General features: G+C 53.3%; 5 protein-coding genes across 5 annotated transcripts; 3 read left to right on the plus strand and 2 right to left on the minus strand.

Annotated features, from left to right (window-relative positions):
• Nucleotides 1–366: 366 nt before the first annotated feature.
• On the plus strand, nt 367–2327 carry CLAFUR5_12735 (uncharacterized protein; the record flags this gene model as incomplete). The annotated part of the gene is made up of 4 exons (XM_047911883.1): nt 367–577; nt 658–719; nt 778–1100; nt 1151–2327. The coding sequence occupies 4 exons, from the start codon at nt 367–369 to the stop codon at nt 2325–2327; spliced, it is 1773 nt and encodes a 590-aa protein (XP_047767922.1).
• A 153-nt stretch (nt 2328–2480) lies between these two features.
• On the plus strand, nt 2481–3119 carry CLAFUR5_12736 (uncharacterized protein; the record flags this gene model as incomplete). The annotated part of the gene is made up of 2 exons (XM_047911884.1): nt 2481–2892; nt 2953–3119. The coding sequence occupies 2 exons, from the start codon at nt 2481–2483 to the stop codon at nt 3117–3119; spliced, it is 579 nt and encodes a 192-aa protein (XP_047767921.1).
• A 2571-nt stretch (nt 3120–5690) lies between these two features.
• CLAFUR5_12737 (Structural maintenance of chromosomes protein 6) lies at nt 5691–9246 on the minus strand (the record flags this gene model as incomplete). The annotated part of the gene is made up of 2 exons (XM_047911885.1): nt 5691–6197; nt 6247–9246. The coding sequence occupies 2 exons, from the start codon at nt 9244–9246 to the stop codon at nt 5691–5693; spliced, it is 3507 nt and encodes a 1168-aa protein (XP_047767920.1).
• A 502-nt stretch (nt 9247–9748) lies between these two features.
• CLAFUR5_12738 (uncharacterized protein) lies at nt 9749–10494 on the plus strand (the record flags this gene model as incomplete). The annotated part of the gene is made up of 2 exons (XM_047911886.1): nt 9749–10220; nt 10274–10494. 2 exons carry the CDS (start codon nt 9749–9751, stop codon nt 10492–10494), a joined length of 693 nt encoding a protein of 230 aa, XP_047767919.1.
• Nucleotides 10495–10801: 307 nt separating this feature from the next.
• On the minus strand, nt 10802–14215 carry CLAFUR5_12739 (Two-component system protein B; the record flags this gene model as incomplete). Its single annotated transcript, XM_047911887.1, has 1 exon — nt 10802–14215. The coding sequence occupies one exon, from the start codon at nt 14213–14215 to the stop codon at nt 10802–10804; it is 3414 nt and encodes a 1137-aa protein (XP_047767918.1).
• Nucleotides 14216–15785: the final 1570 nt, after the last annotated feature.

Consider the following 15785-nt stretch of genomic DNA (forward strand, 5'->3'; position numbering starts at 1 on the left):
GCAGACCTCACACCACCCGACGCGCTTCACCCGAGGATACAGCTTCGGAATCATCGAGACCCAAGATCACATCGGCGTGTGACTCGTGCAAGCGCAGAAAGGTAAAATGTACAGGCCTCCAGCCCTGCGAGAAATGCATCAATAGCGGCGTGGCATGCACTTTCGGGAGCTATACAAGTCGGGTAGGCCAAGATCATTGGACGTTGCAGACTCACCGCTGACATCTGATCAGTATGTCCGTGGCTTTGCAACATTATGTTCCAACACACTGATGTTGTCTCTTATCCAGGACAACGGCAGTATCTTACACGCGGCACCTCGAAGAGAAGGTCGGCGAACTCCAGGCACTTCTGAACGAGCAGCCCCATGTTGAGAATGGTGCGGGAGTCTGCCAGTGTCACCAAAGACAGTCGGACCGCTAACTCGGTTGACATAGAAGATGAGTCCGATCACGTTCAGCGATCAAAGAGCATTGCGAGGGACAATGTTGTGGATATACTTACAGGTCCTGAGGACGACTTCATATCACCAAGTCAGTCTTCAGGCTCACCCTTGTCAGTCTTAGTCCCCTTCAAAAGTGAGTTTTACGGATCGCTCACGGACTTTGCAGCTTTCATGGCCGCTTTGCTGGGCTTAGCATGCTACGCACCATGCGAGACCTCTGCACGAAAGCAGCTGGCACCCCACCCTCCGCTGCGGAACAACCTAGAAGGACTCTGGTAAGACTTCGGTGTTCCGCTACTGGAATCGTTCCATGACCTGACGACTGCAATGTAGGCTGAGGCTTTTGATTTCGATCTCCTTGACACGCCGTCATACAATCGCATGGCATCGTTTGCGCTGTTGCCGTCACGTGAGAGAGTACAACGGATGGTAAGCATCGCGCTAGACAGTGCTCTTAACTGCCAAGATCCTGTCGATCGTGAGCGGCTGGGTGCACAGATCGATGACCTTTACGAACGAAATGCAGACGACTATACGCAGAAGAATCGCCAAGCTTTGGGCCTGGTCTATGCTTTGATGGCCCTGGGGCGAAGGTACGAGCCAGATGCCGCTGACGAGAACACAAACAGAGGCTCGGAACTCTTGGTGTTGAAAGGGTCGGTTGATGAACATGAAGTTGTTACGCTACAGGACTGACGATGCACAGCGTGACATACTTCCGAGCTGCAAGAAGTATCATCGACACGAGCGACACACACGACCTTGATGCTGTTCGTACGCTGGTCGTCATGACAGTCTACCTGCTATCATCTTCGATGATCTCGAAAGCATATACGTGCATATGTACTGCCGTCAACTTCTCCATGAGGCTAGGCTTACACGTTTCCGGCGCTTCCTTAGCGTCAAAATTTCAGAACTCAGAGCTGACCGACCGCCGTCGAGTATTCGCAGTCTTGAACCTTCTGGACACCTATATGTCCTGCATTTTGGGTCTTCCAAATATCCTCCGCGATGCAGATCCAAGCCAGATAGTCCCAGCGCCCGAGGAGGAAATGGAAGATGAGGGCACAGACTTTGTCGCTCGGAACCCATTCACGCCACTCTCGGAGACGATCCTCTCGGCCAAGCTCTTCCGGATCGAGGCAGAGATACTGGGAGAGCAGTTCTCAAGGGACAGGTACTCCGTAAATGACCACGGAAAGCACGAGATAGACTATCGCTTCGTGGCTAACATCGAAGCCAAGCTCCAGGACTGGCACGAAGCGCTTCCAGGAATGCCACCAGACTCCCTGGGGGACCAAGCGCTGAAATCACAGATCATGCTTCGTTTCTGCCACGCCGCAGTGCAGTTGATGCTATATCGACCATTCGTTCACCACGTTGTACGCAGCCAGGAGGATCCCGACTTCAACTACAAAGGCTACGCTCTTGGCTCATCCTGTATCCGGACATCAATGCAGGCCGTATGGTTAGTGGATGCTTTTGATCGTCACGGATACCTGCACGAAGCTTTATGGCAAACAATCTACATCCTCGCACTAGCTGGCAGTTCGCTGATGTTGTTCGTGCTGGGTGCGCGTGAGGGATCTCCAACCATAGCTGAGAGCCGGCATGCGGCTCTCAAGGCAAGGGAACTGCTCGGGAAACTCGCAAGCAAGAACATCTCTGCCAGACGGTGTTTCGAGTCTTTGTCGGATCTACCTGAGTCTGCACCGGCACGTCCTCCTACACAGGAGGATACCAGTCGTGATGCTTCACCACACTCGCGCTTCATGATGGGCATTGGTGCAGCAGTAGAGCCTGCTGCGACATCTGTTACGCCATTGGTTAGAATGTCGACGGCAGATACCGAGAACGATACGAGACCGCTTGGCCAGCAATGAGACATAGGTCTTCCCTAATCTTCTGACTGCTATGGAACACTTTCGGATAAAGTGCGATTTGCATCGGAAGCTTGTCAATTAAGAACATTGCGTAGTGAATGAAGAAACGCAGATCTCTCCTACCTGCACTTTATCCGTTCCTGGTTGTTACAGATGTGCCAAGAAGTCGTCATGCAGTACGAGCAGTTCTTCCGCCTTGGCCGATCAACTTCTCAAGAAGTCCGACTCCATACCATACCAGCAATACCGTTCCACACGATTGACCTGCAAGACTCCATCATGAAGAACTCTGTCACTACGGCTGCGGTCGCAGCACAATGCCTACTGGTATTCGCAAGCGTACTTCCTCGACAAGATTCTGCCTATGCTGGCTACTTGATCTCGACGTTCTCCGATCCAGAACCTAGTGTGCAGCAGTACCTTTCCAAAGGCAATGATCCTGGGGCGTACACTTTCTTGAACGATGGTAAGCCGATACTGGACTCTACGGTGGGAACGGGCGGCGTACGTGATATCTACTTGACGCATAATGGTGACCGATCACAGTGGTATCTGCTAGCAACAGGTAAGATACCTTTCACTCGAGTCACAAAAGTTGACCTTTGGACTTACCTTTTGATCCCAGACCTCGACATCAATGCACCCGGCTTCAACTGGGACATCGCAACCCGCAACGGCAGCCAAAGCCTCGTCATCTGGAGCTCCTCCAACCTAGTCGACTGGTCCGACGCAGTCCTCACAACGGTCGAGACTCCCACAGCAGGCATGACCTGGGCCCCTTCAGCAGTCTGAGACGATACCGCCAACCAATTTTACCTTTTCTGGGCCTCTCGCCACTACTTTGAGTCCGATACAGCCCACTCCGGAACCGCCACCCTCGATCGCATCCGCTACGCAACTACAACCGACTTCATCACTTTTAGCGCTCCACAGGACTACCTAGCCCTCGACGACACACCCCTCATAGATCAGGAGTTCCAAAACCTCGGCGAACCCGGCCACTGGGCACGTTTCCTCAAGAACGAGACGACGCTGCAGGTGTACCAGGAGATTACTACGGATGGTTTGTTTGGGAAGTGGACGAGGGCTGAGGGCTATGTGAGGGATGAGAGTCCGAGGGAAGGGACGGCAGTATTCAAGGATAATTTGCAGGAGGGTTTGTATCATATGTTGCTGGATGATTACACGCAGGATGTGCCATTTGAGACCAGGGATATTCTTAGCGGAGTGTGGACGCCGTCGAGTTTTGAGGACTTCCCGAGGAGTTTGAAGCATGGGAGCGTCACGCCGCTCACGAAGGAGGAGTATGAGGTTGTGGCGGGGAGGTATGGGGTGTAGGCTTACTGGATATAGCGAGATGAACGCTTGTGTGATGAAGCCACGAGCTTTACCCTTTCCTCCTCGTGCCGAGCTGGCTGCATGCATTACCGAGCAGGAGTATTCATCGCATCCGGTCGGGATTCTGGTCCGAGCTTAGTGTTGAGGTACTGTGCCAGGAGAGTCCTGGGACGACGGCAACATCACATCTACCAGGTCCTGAAGCCCGAGTACCTCACTGCCAACGTTATTGATGACCATGATATTGATGTCGTTGCTTGCATGCCTGCAGAGAGTTCCAGACATGTTGTATGCCGATCAGACGTTCTGATCGATCAATCCAATCAGCACGTCCAAAATGAACGACGACGTTGCAGTCACTCATCACCTCATCTTCCCGAACAACCTCTTCGGTCAACACGGAAGCGGACAGCATAACCTCCTACCTATCGTCGAGTTACCATCGGGCTGCCTAACCGCACGGCCCGTCACATCAGCGGCTCCTTGTACTTCCTGCCTGTCAGCAGAGAAGGCTTCTAAACTCATACTGTGCTGCTTGCCATGTCCACAGACCAATCGTTCTTCTCCTCCGACAAACGAATCAGCGTTCTCTCTCCACGAGTACTAGCGTATCTCTGCTCCTTCTGCCGAGTTGGTTGCATTCCCGAGTGTCATCGAAGGGGACCAACTTCGCCGATATCTCCCTATCTACTACTGATGCCGACCATGTTGAGCGCGTTGTGGAACCCTGGAAGAAATGCTGACTTTGTCGTCCACCTGAGCAGTCTGAATGATTCCTCCACGAAGTTTCTTGCTACTTGCCGCAGACAAGTTCGTATGCTCCAGTTTCTGCCGTCCTATCCACCTACAACTCCTTTCTCGCCCCCCAACAAACGCAAGAGGCTTGCCCTCACGTCCCGTGTGTACTGTACCGCCGCCGCCTCTGCCTGTGTCTCTTCGGCTGGAATTGGCGTGGATAATGCTACCTGGTCGCTCCGTCGGGCGTGCAGAGTGGCACGATAGAAGCGCAGGCCATTCAGTACCTCGTTCAACAGCTTATCGCCTTTCTGCCCATGCGTAATGCGGGCCTGTGCCCATGGTAAGAGGTATCCCGCCATGTCTCTCACAGAGCTGCCGTACAATGCCGAGGAAGAGATCTCGAGGATCACCAGATCAGGCGCATACTGCAACAGAGCCAGATGATGTTGGGCCAAGCTCGGATCGAGGCCTCACATGTCGATGTGGCGAAGCAGCTGGAAAGATCTCCTGATCTGTGTCATGAAATGCCGGAGGGGAGTGGAACCGTGATGACCCATGCTGAAGGTGTTGTCGCTGTACAGGTATGCGGTTGCCTCCTGGTGGATCTGCCTGCAGCAGGCGAGTATGGTGACATGTGGCGACGCTTCGTGGTAGTTCTCGATCTTGACGTTGTCGCGACTACTATCATACTTGAGTTCAAGGCTTATCGAACAGGGTGCTACCAAGAGTATCTGATAGATGTGATTACGAAGTTCTGCTGGTATAGCGAGGAGTGGTGAGGTCTTCTGGCCTTGCTTGACTTGCGTCTGCGACGTGCGTGAAGACATAGTTGGTGATGGTAGGTTCCTGAATTGAGGTTAATGGAGCAAAAGTTCGCGAGTAGAAGTGAGATTCATATCTCTGACCGAGTCCGTGCTCGCGGGGCCAGCAAGGGTTCAGGGTTGTTCACACGCGCAAAGCTCACTCCCTTGGCGTTCACAAGATGATCGTTTCAAACCTTCTACTAACACGTCATAGACAGGACATGCGCACTGCGGGCATCTCGAGAGTACACTTTTACACCAAGTCGTCGCTTAACACGAGGGTGAATATCCAGTGACAAGGCCTGATGTATGGAGTGGTCTGTCGCCGACGCACCTGTGTCCTGATTGTCCTAAGAAGAAGGTAGCAGACCGAGATCATTAGCATCAAGTCCTCGTGAATGTACAAATCATACATAAGTATTGGGGTATCAGGCCTTGGAATTGAAGAACGCTCCCACCTTCATGCAAAATCAAGACCAATCGCTCAAAGCTCCTGGCCGTTGACAGCCAATACTCGCTGTCCCCTTTCCGGATCACCCATCTTGATGACCTTCACATCAGTCCCATACTTCACGTTATTCATGCTCTGCGGCGTAATGAGAATGAATTGCCTCCCTACTGCCCGTCTTGCTGCCCCGATCATCAGCTCCATAGATTGTGCGCGGTTGACGCTGTCCATGAAGACATCGAACTCGTCCAAGCAGCGGATCGGTGAACCCATGGCTTCCCATATCGATAACAGGAGACATATAGTCGAGAATGACTTCTCGCCACCAGACAAAGTCTTGGCTTGGCGTCCGGAATCGCTGGCACGGGTGCTGTCGGGCTCGACGGAGATGTCGAGTTGTTTGTCGGAGTGGTTGAGGAGCATGCGTCCGCGGAAGTTGCGCTCGGAGAGGAGGTATTGGAAGTTGAGTCGGGCGCGCAGGGAGATGTACTTGCGGAACAGACCCCAACGGCGGTGGCGCTCTTTGAGAGTCTCTTTGAGTGCCTATATCGGTGTTAGCATGAGACGAAGGTGTGCAACGCGGTCGACTTACCTTGCGGACGCCGTTCAGCTCGTCCATCTGGGTCTTGGCGTTCGAGTACTCGAGGTATTTTTTCTCCCAGTCTCGAGTAAGTTCTTCTTCAGTGCCACCAGCACGAGCTGTCATGGTCGCAATTTCATGGTTCAGCTTGTTAATGCGAGCGTCATACATATCGGCTGTTATGCCAGGCTCTGTTTCAACGCGTTCAGAGATCGTCAATGCTGCCCCGGTCCAGTCCTCGAGTATGACTTTTTGGTCGTCGCGCTTTTGCTCCAACACTGCAAGACGTCCCCTGATGTGGTCGACATCGTCGAGTAGTTCATTCTTTCGGAGCAATGACTGCTCTCGTTGAACCTCCCGACGCTTCAACTTGGCATCTGCTTGTTCGATGAGAGTGTTGATGTGTTCAACTTCGGCTTGAGCAGCGTCCAAGTTGCCTTTGAGCTCCCGAGCGTTGCCGTCAAGCTTGTCTACCTGCTCGACAGAGTCTGTGTATGTACCGTGAATCGCGTCGTGCTCCTGATTCGTCTCCTCCAGCTCTCGCTGGAGCTGCTGGAGCTTGCCGTCTTGAGGTCGATTGAGGTCGATTTCTGCTGTTTTGTCGTCGACTGCAGTATCAGATTGCTGCATCTCCACTCGCAATGACGTTGCGTCTCTTTTATGCTTTGTGGCGGCTTGCTGTGCAACTTTCAGTTCTTGCTGCGCGGAACGATGTCTCTGGTTGGCGGTTTCTGCCGCACGCTTTGCTTCGTCGAGAGCTTCCCGAGCAAGTCGTAGCTGTTCTTCACGATCGGTCTTCATTCGGAAACTACCTTCCCAAGCCTTGATTGCGCTCGATTTGGGCGCACCCGACCGCGACCAGTCGTATCGCGTCCCGGCATTGCGTTGCGAAGCCATGGCGATGACAGCCTTGGTATATCGTGGATGGCCGCCGTTAATCCACTGTTGAGCTTGTCCGCTATTCTTGATGAGGACTGTTTGATCAATGCTCTGATTGATGATGAGGGTGTTCCGCACTTGGTCATTGTCAATCCGTAGAACACGCATAATGGTGTCTACGTCTTCTGCCGGCTCCTTGCCAGAGGTATCGAGCCGGGCTGGATCTCCGATGTATGATACTACACCGTACAAATTCAGCCGTTTCGCAATGTTGTTCAAAAAGTTCTGATCGTCCTTGCAAGTGACACAGAAAGCGTTGAGAACACCACCAAAGGTGCGCTCAATCACGGAGCTCCATTCTGGCTTCGTGTTTCGAACATGAATGCCCATGGGACCCACGGGTTTCTGCCTCCAACGTGTCTCGCGATTGATCTCGCGAACGAGTTGGTCAAATCCGCGAGGATACGAGCCGTAGACATTGTCCTCATCACGATTCATGTCGTCGAGCCGCTTTTGCACTTTGCTAACCTCCTGATCCGCGTTCTGCTTGTCCTTGAACGTGGCTTTCAACTTCTGCTCGGCAGCAGCGACAGCGGCTCTGGTTTCCTCGTAGGTCGAATTGTGTTCTTCCAGCTTGGCTTTCGCGGCCTCAAAGGCCGCTTTGAGCTCCTCGAGTTCCTGCACTCTGCGGGTGTGTGCATCGCCATCCGCCGCTGCCATTCGCGCATTCTCTTCATCGATATCCTTAGCTAGGCGCACTTTGTCCTCTTTAGCCTTCTTCAACGACTCTTTGATCTGGCGTTGTTCTGTCTTCATCTCGATCAACTCCTTCTTGTTCTTCTCGAACTTTTCCCTCTCGAGGTCAAGCTTGTCTGTTACTGGACCGAGTCGATTTTGAATCTCCTCTTTGGCTCTTAACGCAGCATCGCGTGCTGCCTCGTGGTTCTCAAAAGCGCTCGTGGCAATCTGGGCATCGTCTTCGGCTTTTGTCACGGCTTCCACGCCCTCAGCCACTCTTTCCTCACGAGTGGCGAGTTCTTGCTCCGCCATTTCAATCTGGCACCACGCCATCTCTCGCTCGTTCTTGCGGCGCTTCGAGATCAGCGTTTGGACCTGTTGGCCTCGCTTTTTGCGCTCTTCTGCCTGATCTGCAACTCTCTTCAGATTGTCAATGTCACCCGTACGCGTATTGAGCTGGGTTGCCATTTTGTCGAGCTGCTCCTCGAAGAGCGCATAGTCGGCATTGAGGGTCTCCAGGCCAGATCCTTTGAGGAAGAATTTGTACTTGTCGGCTGCAGTGCTGTTGGAGAGAAAGGCTCGAGCGTTGTCCTGGCTGAGTACAGCGATTGGATTGTCTAGCTGCAGGCAGAAGTAGTCGAGTATATCATCCAGATCAGCCTTTTTGGTAGTGATTATCTTGTCGTGTTCGTTCTTGATCTTGAAGCCACTGGTCCCAGATCTTGAGAAATGACGTTCCACTTTGACAAACTTCCCATACAACTCCTTTTTGTACGCATTCTCACCCTCGTTCCTGATTGTAACACACAGGGTTGCCAACTCTGTGCCCTCTTTGATCAAGCCCTTGAGACTTGTGCCTCGATTTGTGGCCTTTGTCTTTCCACCAAGGCACATGGTCAGCGCGGTGAGGATAGCACTTTTTCCGCTGCCATTGTGGCCGATGATGAAGTTGATCAACGGGCCCAGAGTGATAGTGAGCTTGGTGTGGCACATGAAGTTGCGACAGGAGATTTCGTGTATGATACCGCTCTCTTCCGCCCTGTTCTCCTTGTGTTCATTGTACTGCCGCTTTACGATCTGCGTCGCTGCGAACTCATCGACATCGTCCTCCGGCTGCTCGAGATCGCTGTACTGGTTGAAGAGAGAATGATCCGTGTTCGCGTCTACGCGGCCGTCTTCCTCCGGGTCCTCCAGTAGGTCGTCGAAGTGTTCATGATCTGGCTCCTCGAAGTCTTCAGACACCACCGATCCAACGGTGGAAGCTCGTGCGAGTGCGACTCTCGTTCGTTTGTGTGGATTGTTCTGGCGGAACGACGAGCTGGCGCTCTCGATCACAATCTCCTCCTCCTCGTCATTATCGCTGCTGTCACGCCGCCGCTTTCCCATTGGTGCCATGGCGGCGGTAGTCGCCGCAACGCAAAGAGGCCAGAGGTGGTGTGGTCGTGGTCGCGGTGATGTGTGGTGTTGATGTTCTAGAAATGAAGGTCGGCACTTCGCGGCCTGGAACGCGTCGGTCGTGACGCGAATCCCTGTCAAACTGTAATTACTTTAATTGCCGACTCACTCTCACTTCTTCACTTCGCTTCCTGCAACCTCACATGCAGTCGCCGTTGGCGACACTGGCGGACTATCTCGGAATGACTTACTCTCGACTCACTGATGGGTGTACTCACCAGCATACCACGCCGCCATCATCGCCACTTTTGAAGGTTCATGCATGAAGTCCACGCTGGCCGACTATCCTACGACATTGCACGGAGCACGTTGCGATGCCTTCCAGTGCACGCCGATTGCGTGGAGCTCGCTGTTCAATGCCTGCGACACGACAGACCAAGATATGGCACGCTCCACACTGGATTACGCTTACCAAACACCGCCAGTCTAAGTGCACGCCAATATGGACTACGCAATACAACATCGCAAAGCCTCTCGAATGACCAAACGGGACATCTTTGACGAACTCCTAATGATTCTGCTATACTACCTGATACGTAGTCTCCAGCATTCACTATCGGTCCCATGTCCTCGCCCTGCGACTTTCACAACCACAATTCCACCGCCCCCAAACTTTTCCTCAGCCTCCACACACACTTTCACATCATGCACCACTTCAAGCTCCAACATGAAAACACCTTTTAAGCCGCTTGTTCCCTTGCTTTCACTTCTCTCCTTACCCCTACTAACCACTCTCACATCAACTCTCACAAACCCCGCACTCAGTGCAACTCACCCTCATCAAAGGAATTCTCAGCACTACTCAACATCAATCACGACCATGTGGGGCTACGGCGGCTATGGAGGATACGGAGGCTACGGAGGCTACGGCGGCTACGGCATGGGAGGCTACGGTGGCTACGGCCAAGGCTACGGTAAGTCCTTCACTTCAGACAGCACAAGAACCAACAAGCTAATCCACCACCAGGCAACTACGGTCAAGGCTACGGTCAATCTTACGGCGGCGGCTACAGTCGACCCCTCGGCGCCTATCCATTCCACATGCAAAACCGCTACAACAACAACTGCCAGCACGGCTGGCACAACTTTGGTCGAGACTTCTCCCACGCCAAGATGCGGCGCATGCACAACAACGAACGACGTTACGGGTACAAGAATATGAACTTCAGCCCGTTCTGCGAGGATTAGTCTCCAATTCCAAGGCTGCTGGAAAGCTGTGGTATAGGATGCTCGCTTGGATGATGGGCGTTTTGGGAGTGATGTATGTATGTTTTGTGCATAGGGCGAGTTAGGGGAATGAACATAGTTGTATCAATGATTTCAATTACGGCGTGATTCGCCTTCTCATCAGTATACACACACTCCAGGCTACTGTGGTCTTGTCCCAATGCATGATGGTGGTGCTGTTGCTCAGCTCACCACATTTCCTTCCAACGCCGACGCTTATATCATGTTACAGCAATGAAATCCCATTCCTTAAAACGCCAAATCAATTTCACGACACCGTACCCTCTTGCTCACCAGGCGTAGCGATCGTCACATCCTTCTTTGGACTCGTTGACGGAGGTGCATTATTCTCCTTCGTGGCATCACCAGACGCCATGCCAGCACCATCAGCACCAATCACCGCTGGTGGCTGTTCCGGCAATGGCGTAGGAGTACAATGATCCGTCAATACCTTCTTCAGCTGCGGCCTCTTGATCGGTTTCGCCAGGAAGTAGTCCATCCCAGCACCATAGCATTCATCAATATTGCTCTGCTCGGCGAATGCAGTGAGTGCCACGATAGGTTTCTTGAAGCCACATTCTCGAATCAGCTTCGTGCTCGTCAGACCATCCATATTTGGCATCTGGACATCCATGAAGATGATGTCGTAGGGGTGTACATGACTTTCGTCACCCTCCAGACAAGGTGGTGCGGACTTGGACTTGACGAGGTCGAGCGCAACTTGACCATCTTCAGCGATGGTGACCTCGGTGATTTGCTCCAGTTTGAGCATGCGCATGATGACTTCTTGGTTGACCTTGTTATCCTCTGCGACAAGGACACGGACTTTGCTGAAGTCTGGACCGGCTTTGGGGTCTTTCTTGGCTTTGGCGGCTTTCGCTGCGCCTTGGACTGCTTGCTTCAATGGCGTTTGAGATGACTTTGGCACCGTGGGGCTTGGTATTACTTCTGGCTTCTTGTGGTCCCATTGAGCTCTTGTGCCGCCAAGGTCGGTGACGAGTGGCGCAGGCGGTAGAGGTGTGCCATTCAGACTGCGGTTCGTGGACTGCCCCGTGATCGGCTCAGAAATGGCGATGGACTGTCTCCGCGAGCCACCGGCTGAGGTAGATGTTCTCGGAGATCCTGTGCGCATGATCTGTCGGAGTGGGATCCTCATATTGAATGTGCTTCCCTCGCCGAGGGTACTCGTCAATCCGATGCTTCCGCGCATCAGCTTGGCCAGCTGCGAACATATGCTCAGCCCCAGCCCGGTACCACTGTGCTTCCGACTCAGACCGACATCGCCTTGTACGAATGGCTCGAAGATGCGTGCTTGAGACGCCTCTTCGATACCGGGACCTGTATCCCTCACTTCAAACTCAATCACAATGTCTTTGCCAGGCGGTGCAGCAGTCTTCTCCTGCACTTGGGCCTGCTCCCTAGGATTAATGAAGCAAGCAGTACCCTTTGTCTCGGCATCGAAATGTATAGATTCCCTCTTCCTTTGCGTCAGACTTGTGGATGAGTCTTGCTTCGTAGACGGCTTTCTGGTAGGTGTCTCCGTAAGGCAACGAACGACCACAGTCACTGAACCATCAGCTGGAGTGAACTTGAGCGCGTTTGATGTCAAATTGATAATGACTTGCAGAATCCTGTGGATGTCACCCCATAACATCACCTCCCTGAGCTTGGCCGACATTCCGAACGGATCTCCAGGTGGCTCATCGATGTGCACAGAGAGTGCGATCTTCTTGTCTCTAGCTTGATCGCTGAAAATCGCAAGTACTTGAGTCTCCAGATCTCGCAGAGTGAACTCCTTTTCATCCAGGGTGAGAACTTGATGGCCAACCTGATTAGTGCTGAACGTGAGCAGATCGTTGAGTGTACGCAGTAGTAAATCACCACTCTTGTAGATAATCCCAAAAGAACGCCGTAACTTTGATGGATCGTCCTCTTCCATCGATACCGCGCACATGCCGAGGATGCCATTAAGAGGCGTCTTGAGCTCATGTGATACATTCGCAACGAACATTGTCTTGCTCTCGTTCGCGGCTTCAGCGGCTTTCTTGCTCTGCTCCAGCTCTAGCGTACGTTGACGGACCCGATCGTCAAGTTGAGTGAACATGCCAAATAGCTCATCAGACATCTCGTTGAATGTCTTGATCAGATCATAGGTCTCATCTTTAACCCAGTGCTTCGGCATCTTGACCTTACCTGGGATGCGGAATTGTCGTTCCGCGCCTTCTCGTTTCTCCACGTGAGTAGCGATGTGTTTTTGATAGTAGCGTCTGATACCCATCATCTGGAAGCTCTTCATGGATCCGAAAAAGCCTCCTTGTTGTTTGATCGGGCATTCATTTGGTGACTGCGCGCATTGTTTGGAGAAGTATCCCAAAGTGTTAGTACTGCCGCTGCTTCCGCTCGTGGTAGGAGGTTCAACGCTCTCAGTGGTGGCAGCCCGAAGCCGAAGAATTGGTAGCACTGCCCAATGCGCGATTGGAAAGCTGACGATCAACATGAAGCCGACTACGCCGAAAAGACAGGACAGTATGATGGTCCTCAGACGATTGATTGGCTTCCAAACCTCGTCCCGTGACTGCTCAACCACAACGATCCAATCGACCAGAGCTGTTGGAGGTATCGAATACCCCACAGACACATGTTTTCCCATCTCATTGTGAGTCCTCATCATGCTTCCGACATCATCCACACCTCGCACATTCTCCTCCATCGCCCTTGCCACCGCAGGGTAGTCACTCGCGGGGAAGGGAGGGTTAGCAGTCCCGATCACGTGGTTTGCATGTCGACTTTTTGCGGTCGTGTTAAGAGGGAGCAAGTATTGGATGTCCGTTTCCTCAGAAGTAGTGGTCCCAAGGATGCCAGGCCGGAATTGATTGGTATTGTTCAGAGGACCCAGCAGCAAAGTCTGCCCAGACTGTCCAAGACCACGTTGGTCTTGTATGACCTTCTGTATGAGCCTTGCATCCGTGACAACAGTCACCCAGCCGAGTATATCGTCGCTGTTGGTGGTATCGTTCATCATCGGTAATGTCAAGGAAAGCAAAGACAACGTCTCGCTGATGAACAACGGCCCGAGAACCATTGTAGAATTCGAGTCCAAGGTGACACCGTTGAAGGTGGCCATCGGTGGCCCATCTGGAGGATCTGAAATGGTGAGATTTGGGTACAGTGCTGGTGGATAACTCATGGTTCCGTTGCCGCCAAGCGTTACAGGAGATCCATCGGAGTTGACCCATGGTAAGACAATCTGCTCTACGCCAGCACCCGTGGCATTCAGTACGCTGTCAGAGCCGTATGGACCAGAGGTGTTTCGCGAGAAGACTTGCGCCTGCAGTACCAGGGCATTGTGCAGAGGTCCCACATTGCCAAGTGTGGCTTCCAAGTCAGCCTGCGCGGTACTAAAGGCGTCTGGAGCAGTGTTGGAACCATTGTCATAGTTTGCGAGGGCTGCGCGTACAATGGCCCTGGTGGTGATAAAGGTCGCGGCTGTTTGCATCAGCTCCAGGTTGAAGGCTACCTGGGCGGCTTTGAGCGATGCGGTGAGTTCGACGCGAGAGGCGGAGATATTGATGACAAAGTCATGATTCGTGACCCAGACGGCGATGGCGAGTACGGCCAGTCCAATGGCACCCGACAGGACGAGGAGCAGAGACAGCTGTTGCCGGACTGAGATGCGCACCATGGCCGGCTGCCAAGCAGCCTCTCGCGCGGGAGAGGTGCCCAGTGGAGTGTGTCTCGCCGTCCAAGCGCAAGAGAGGTGTTGTGGTGTTCATGCAGTGTTTAGGCACCCAAAAGTGAGGTGTTTCGAGGTGTCGCGAGGGCGCCGCAGGCTCGCAGCATGGCCGTTGCAGGCCGCTCCAGGCCCAGCAGATCTCCACCAAGCAGTCGCGTGTCGGTCGGTCCTCGGGCTGTGCTTCCACGTCAAGTCGGGTCCTGGGCCTGTTGTGGAGGCGCGCAGATGAAGATGGTATTCAGTCGTGTGGTGTCTTCGCAGTGAGATCCTGCGCCATCCGGGTGGCGTCCTGGGCGCTGACGAAGAGATACAACTGACTACACAGCAAGAACAGCTGAGGTCGCGAGGAGCCCCATCTCCGCGAACGCCAAAGAAGTTTGCTGTTGGTCAGCCGGAGCCCACGGCATCTGCCCTTAGTCAATGCTGGGCTGGATCCACTTGGCTCCGCCATGTTTCTCGGCCATCTCCTCTCTGCACTCTTCATCACCTTTCACCTCTCACCTTGCACATGCTGCCAGTGACACCCGTACAACACGACATGTTCTTCCTGCGACATCGATGGCAATACCACCATCGGGCATCAGCAGAGACCAGCGCGGCCAGCAAGACCACCAGTGGACGTCGTTCAGTCTGCCAAGGCGGCGTTGACCGGCATTGGCAAGGAAAGTCCGACGAGTTCGCTTTGCTTGCACGTTAAAGACAACGAGGGTGAACGAGGAAACCAGCTGTGTTGTGCTCACTGATCATCTACCACCACCATCAGATAACACATGGAGAACAGTCAGCCGATGACTGCTGTCGAGATCACCAATCCGCCAGCGCGCTTCCGCGATATCCTGCACGCGAACGCTTTCTCTTTCCCATTCTCACGCCGGAACTCGTGGAAACGACAAAGTATGCTACGACGTGTACATGAGCAGGTCGCAAGAACACGATTCAAGAGGCGCCTCTCATCGTTGACTAATCGTCGTGACCGGTGGACCACCGGCGCCTACCCACACACTACCGACTGCAGGACGAGAGTGTGTCGATTGACTGTGTCCAAACGGACGCCTCGACATTAATATGCATCTACGCGTGCGTAGAGCGGGCCTATCATACAGACGCCCTATCTTCGCCTGCCTGGAAGCGAGGATAGCTGTGCAGGCTCCTGACACAGCTAAGTTGACGAAGCTATGCTTGGCAAGCTTGCAGTCTCCACACGTCCTGCCGTGCACAGCAAGCTTCTGGATCGAACGTGGGATCGGTCTCCTGCTTTGCTGAAACGACAGTGGCCGGCGTTGCACAAACATCGTTTCCCAAGCGGTGACCATGGTTGCGACATATTGCTTCATTGCGCGTGCTACCGCCGCCACGCTCGGCGCAATCATACCCGAGGTGCTTATAGGCGCTCTGCATGATCGACATTGTCCAGCGCTTGATATGGCAACTCAATATGAGACAAGATAATCCACCTATCCTGGCCAAGTCTCAAGTTGCCCAAAAGAGGACATGGCCGACAGAGCTGAGATGTCTCCGC

Source organism: Fulvia fulva, chromosome 11 (genome assembly GCF_020509005.1).
Source record: "Fulvia fulva chromosome 11, complete sequence".
NCBI lineage: Eukaryota > Fungi > Ascomycota > Dothideomycetes > Mycosphaerellales > Mycosphaerellaceae > Fulvia > Fulvia fulva.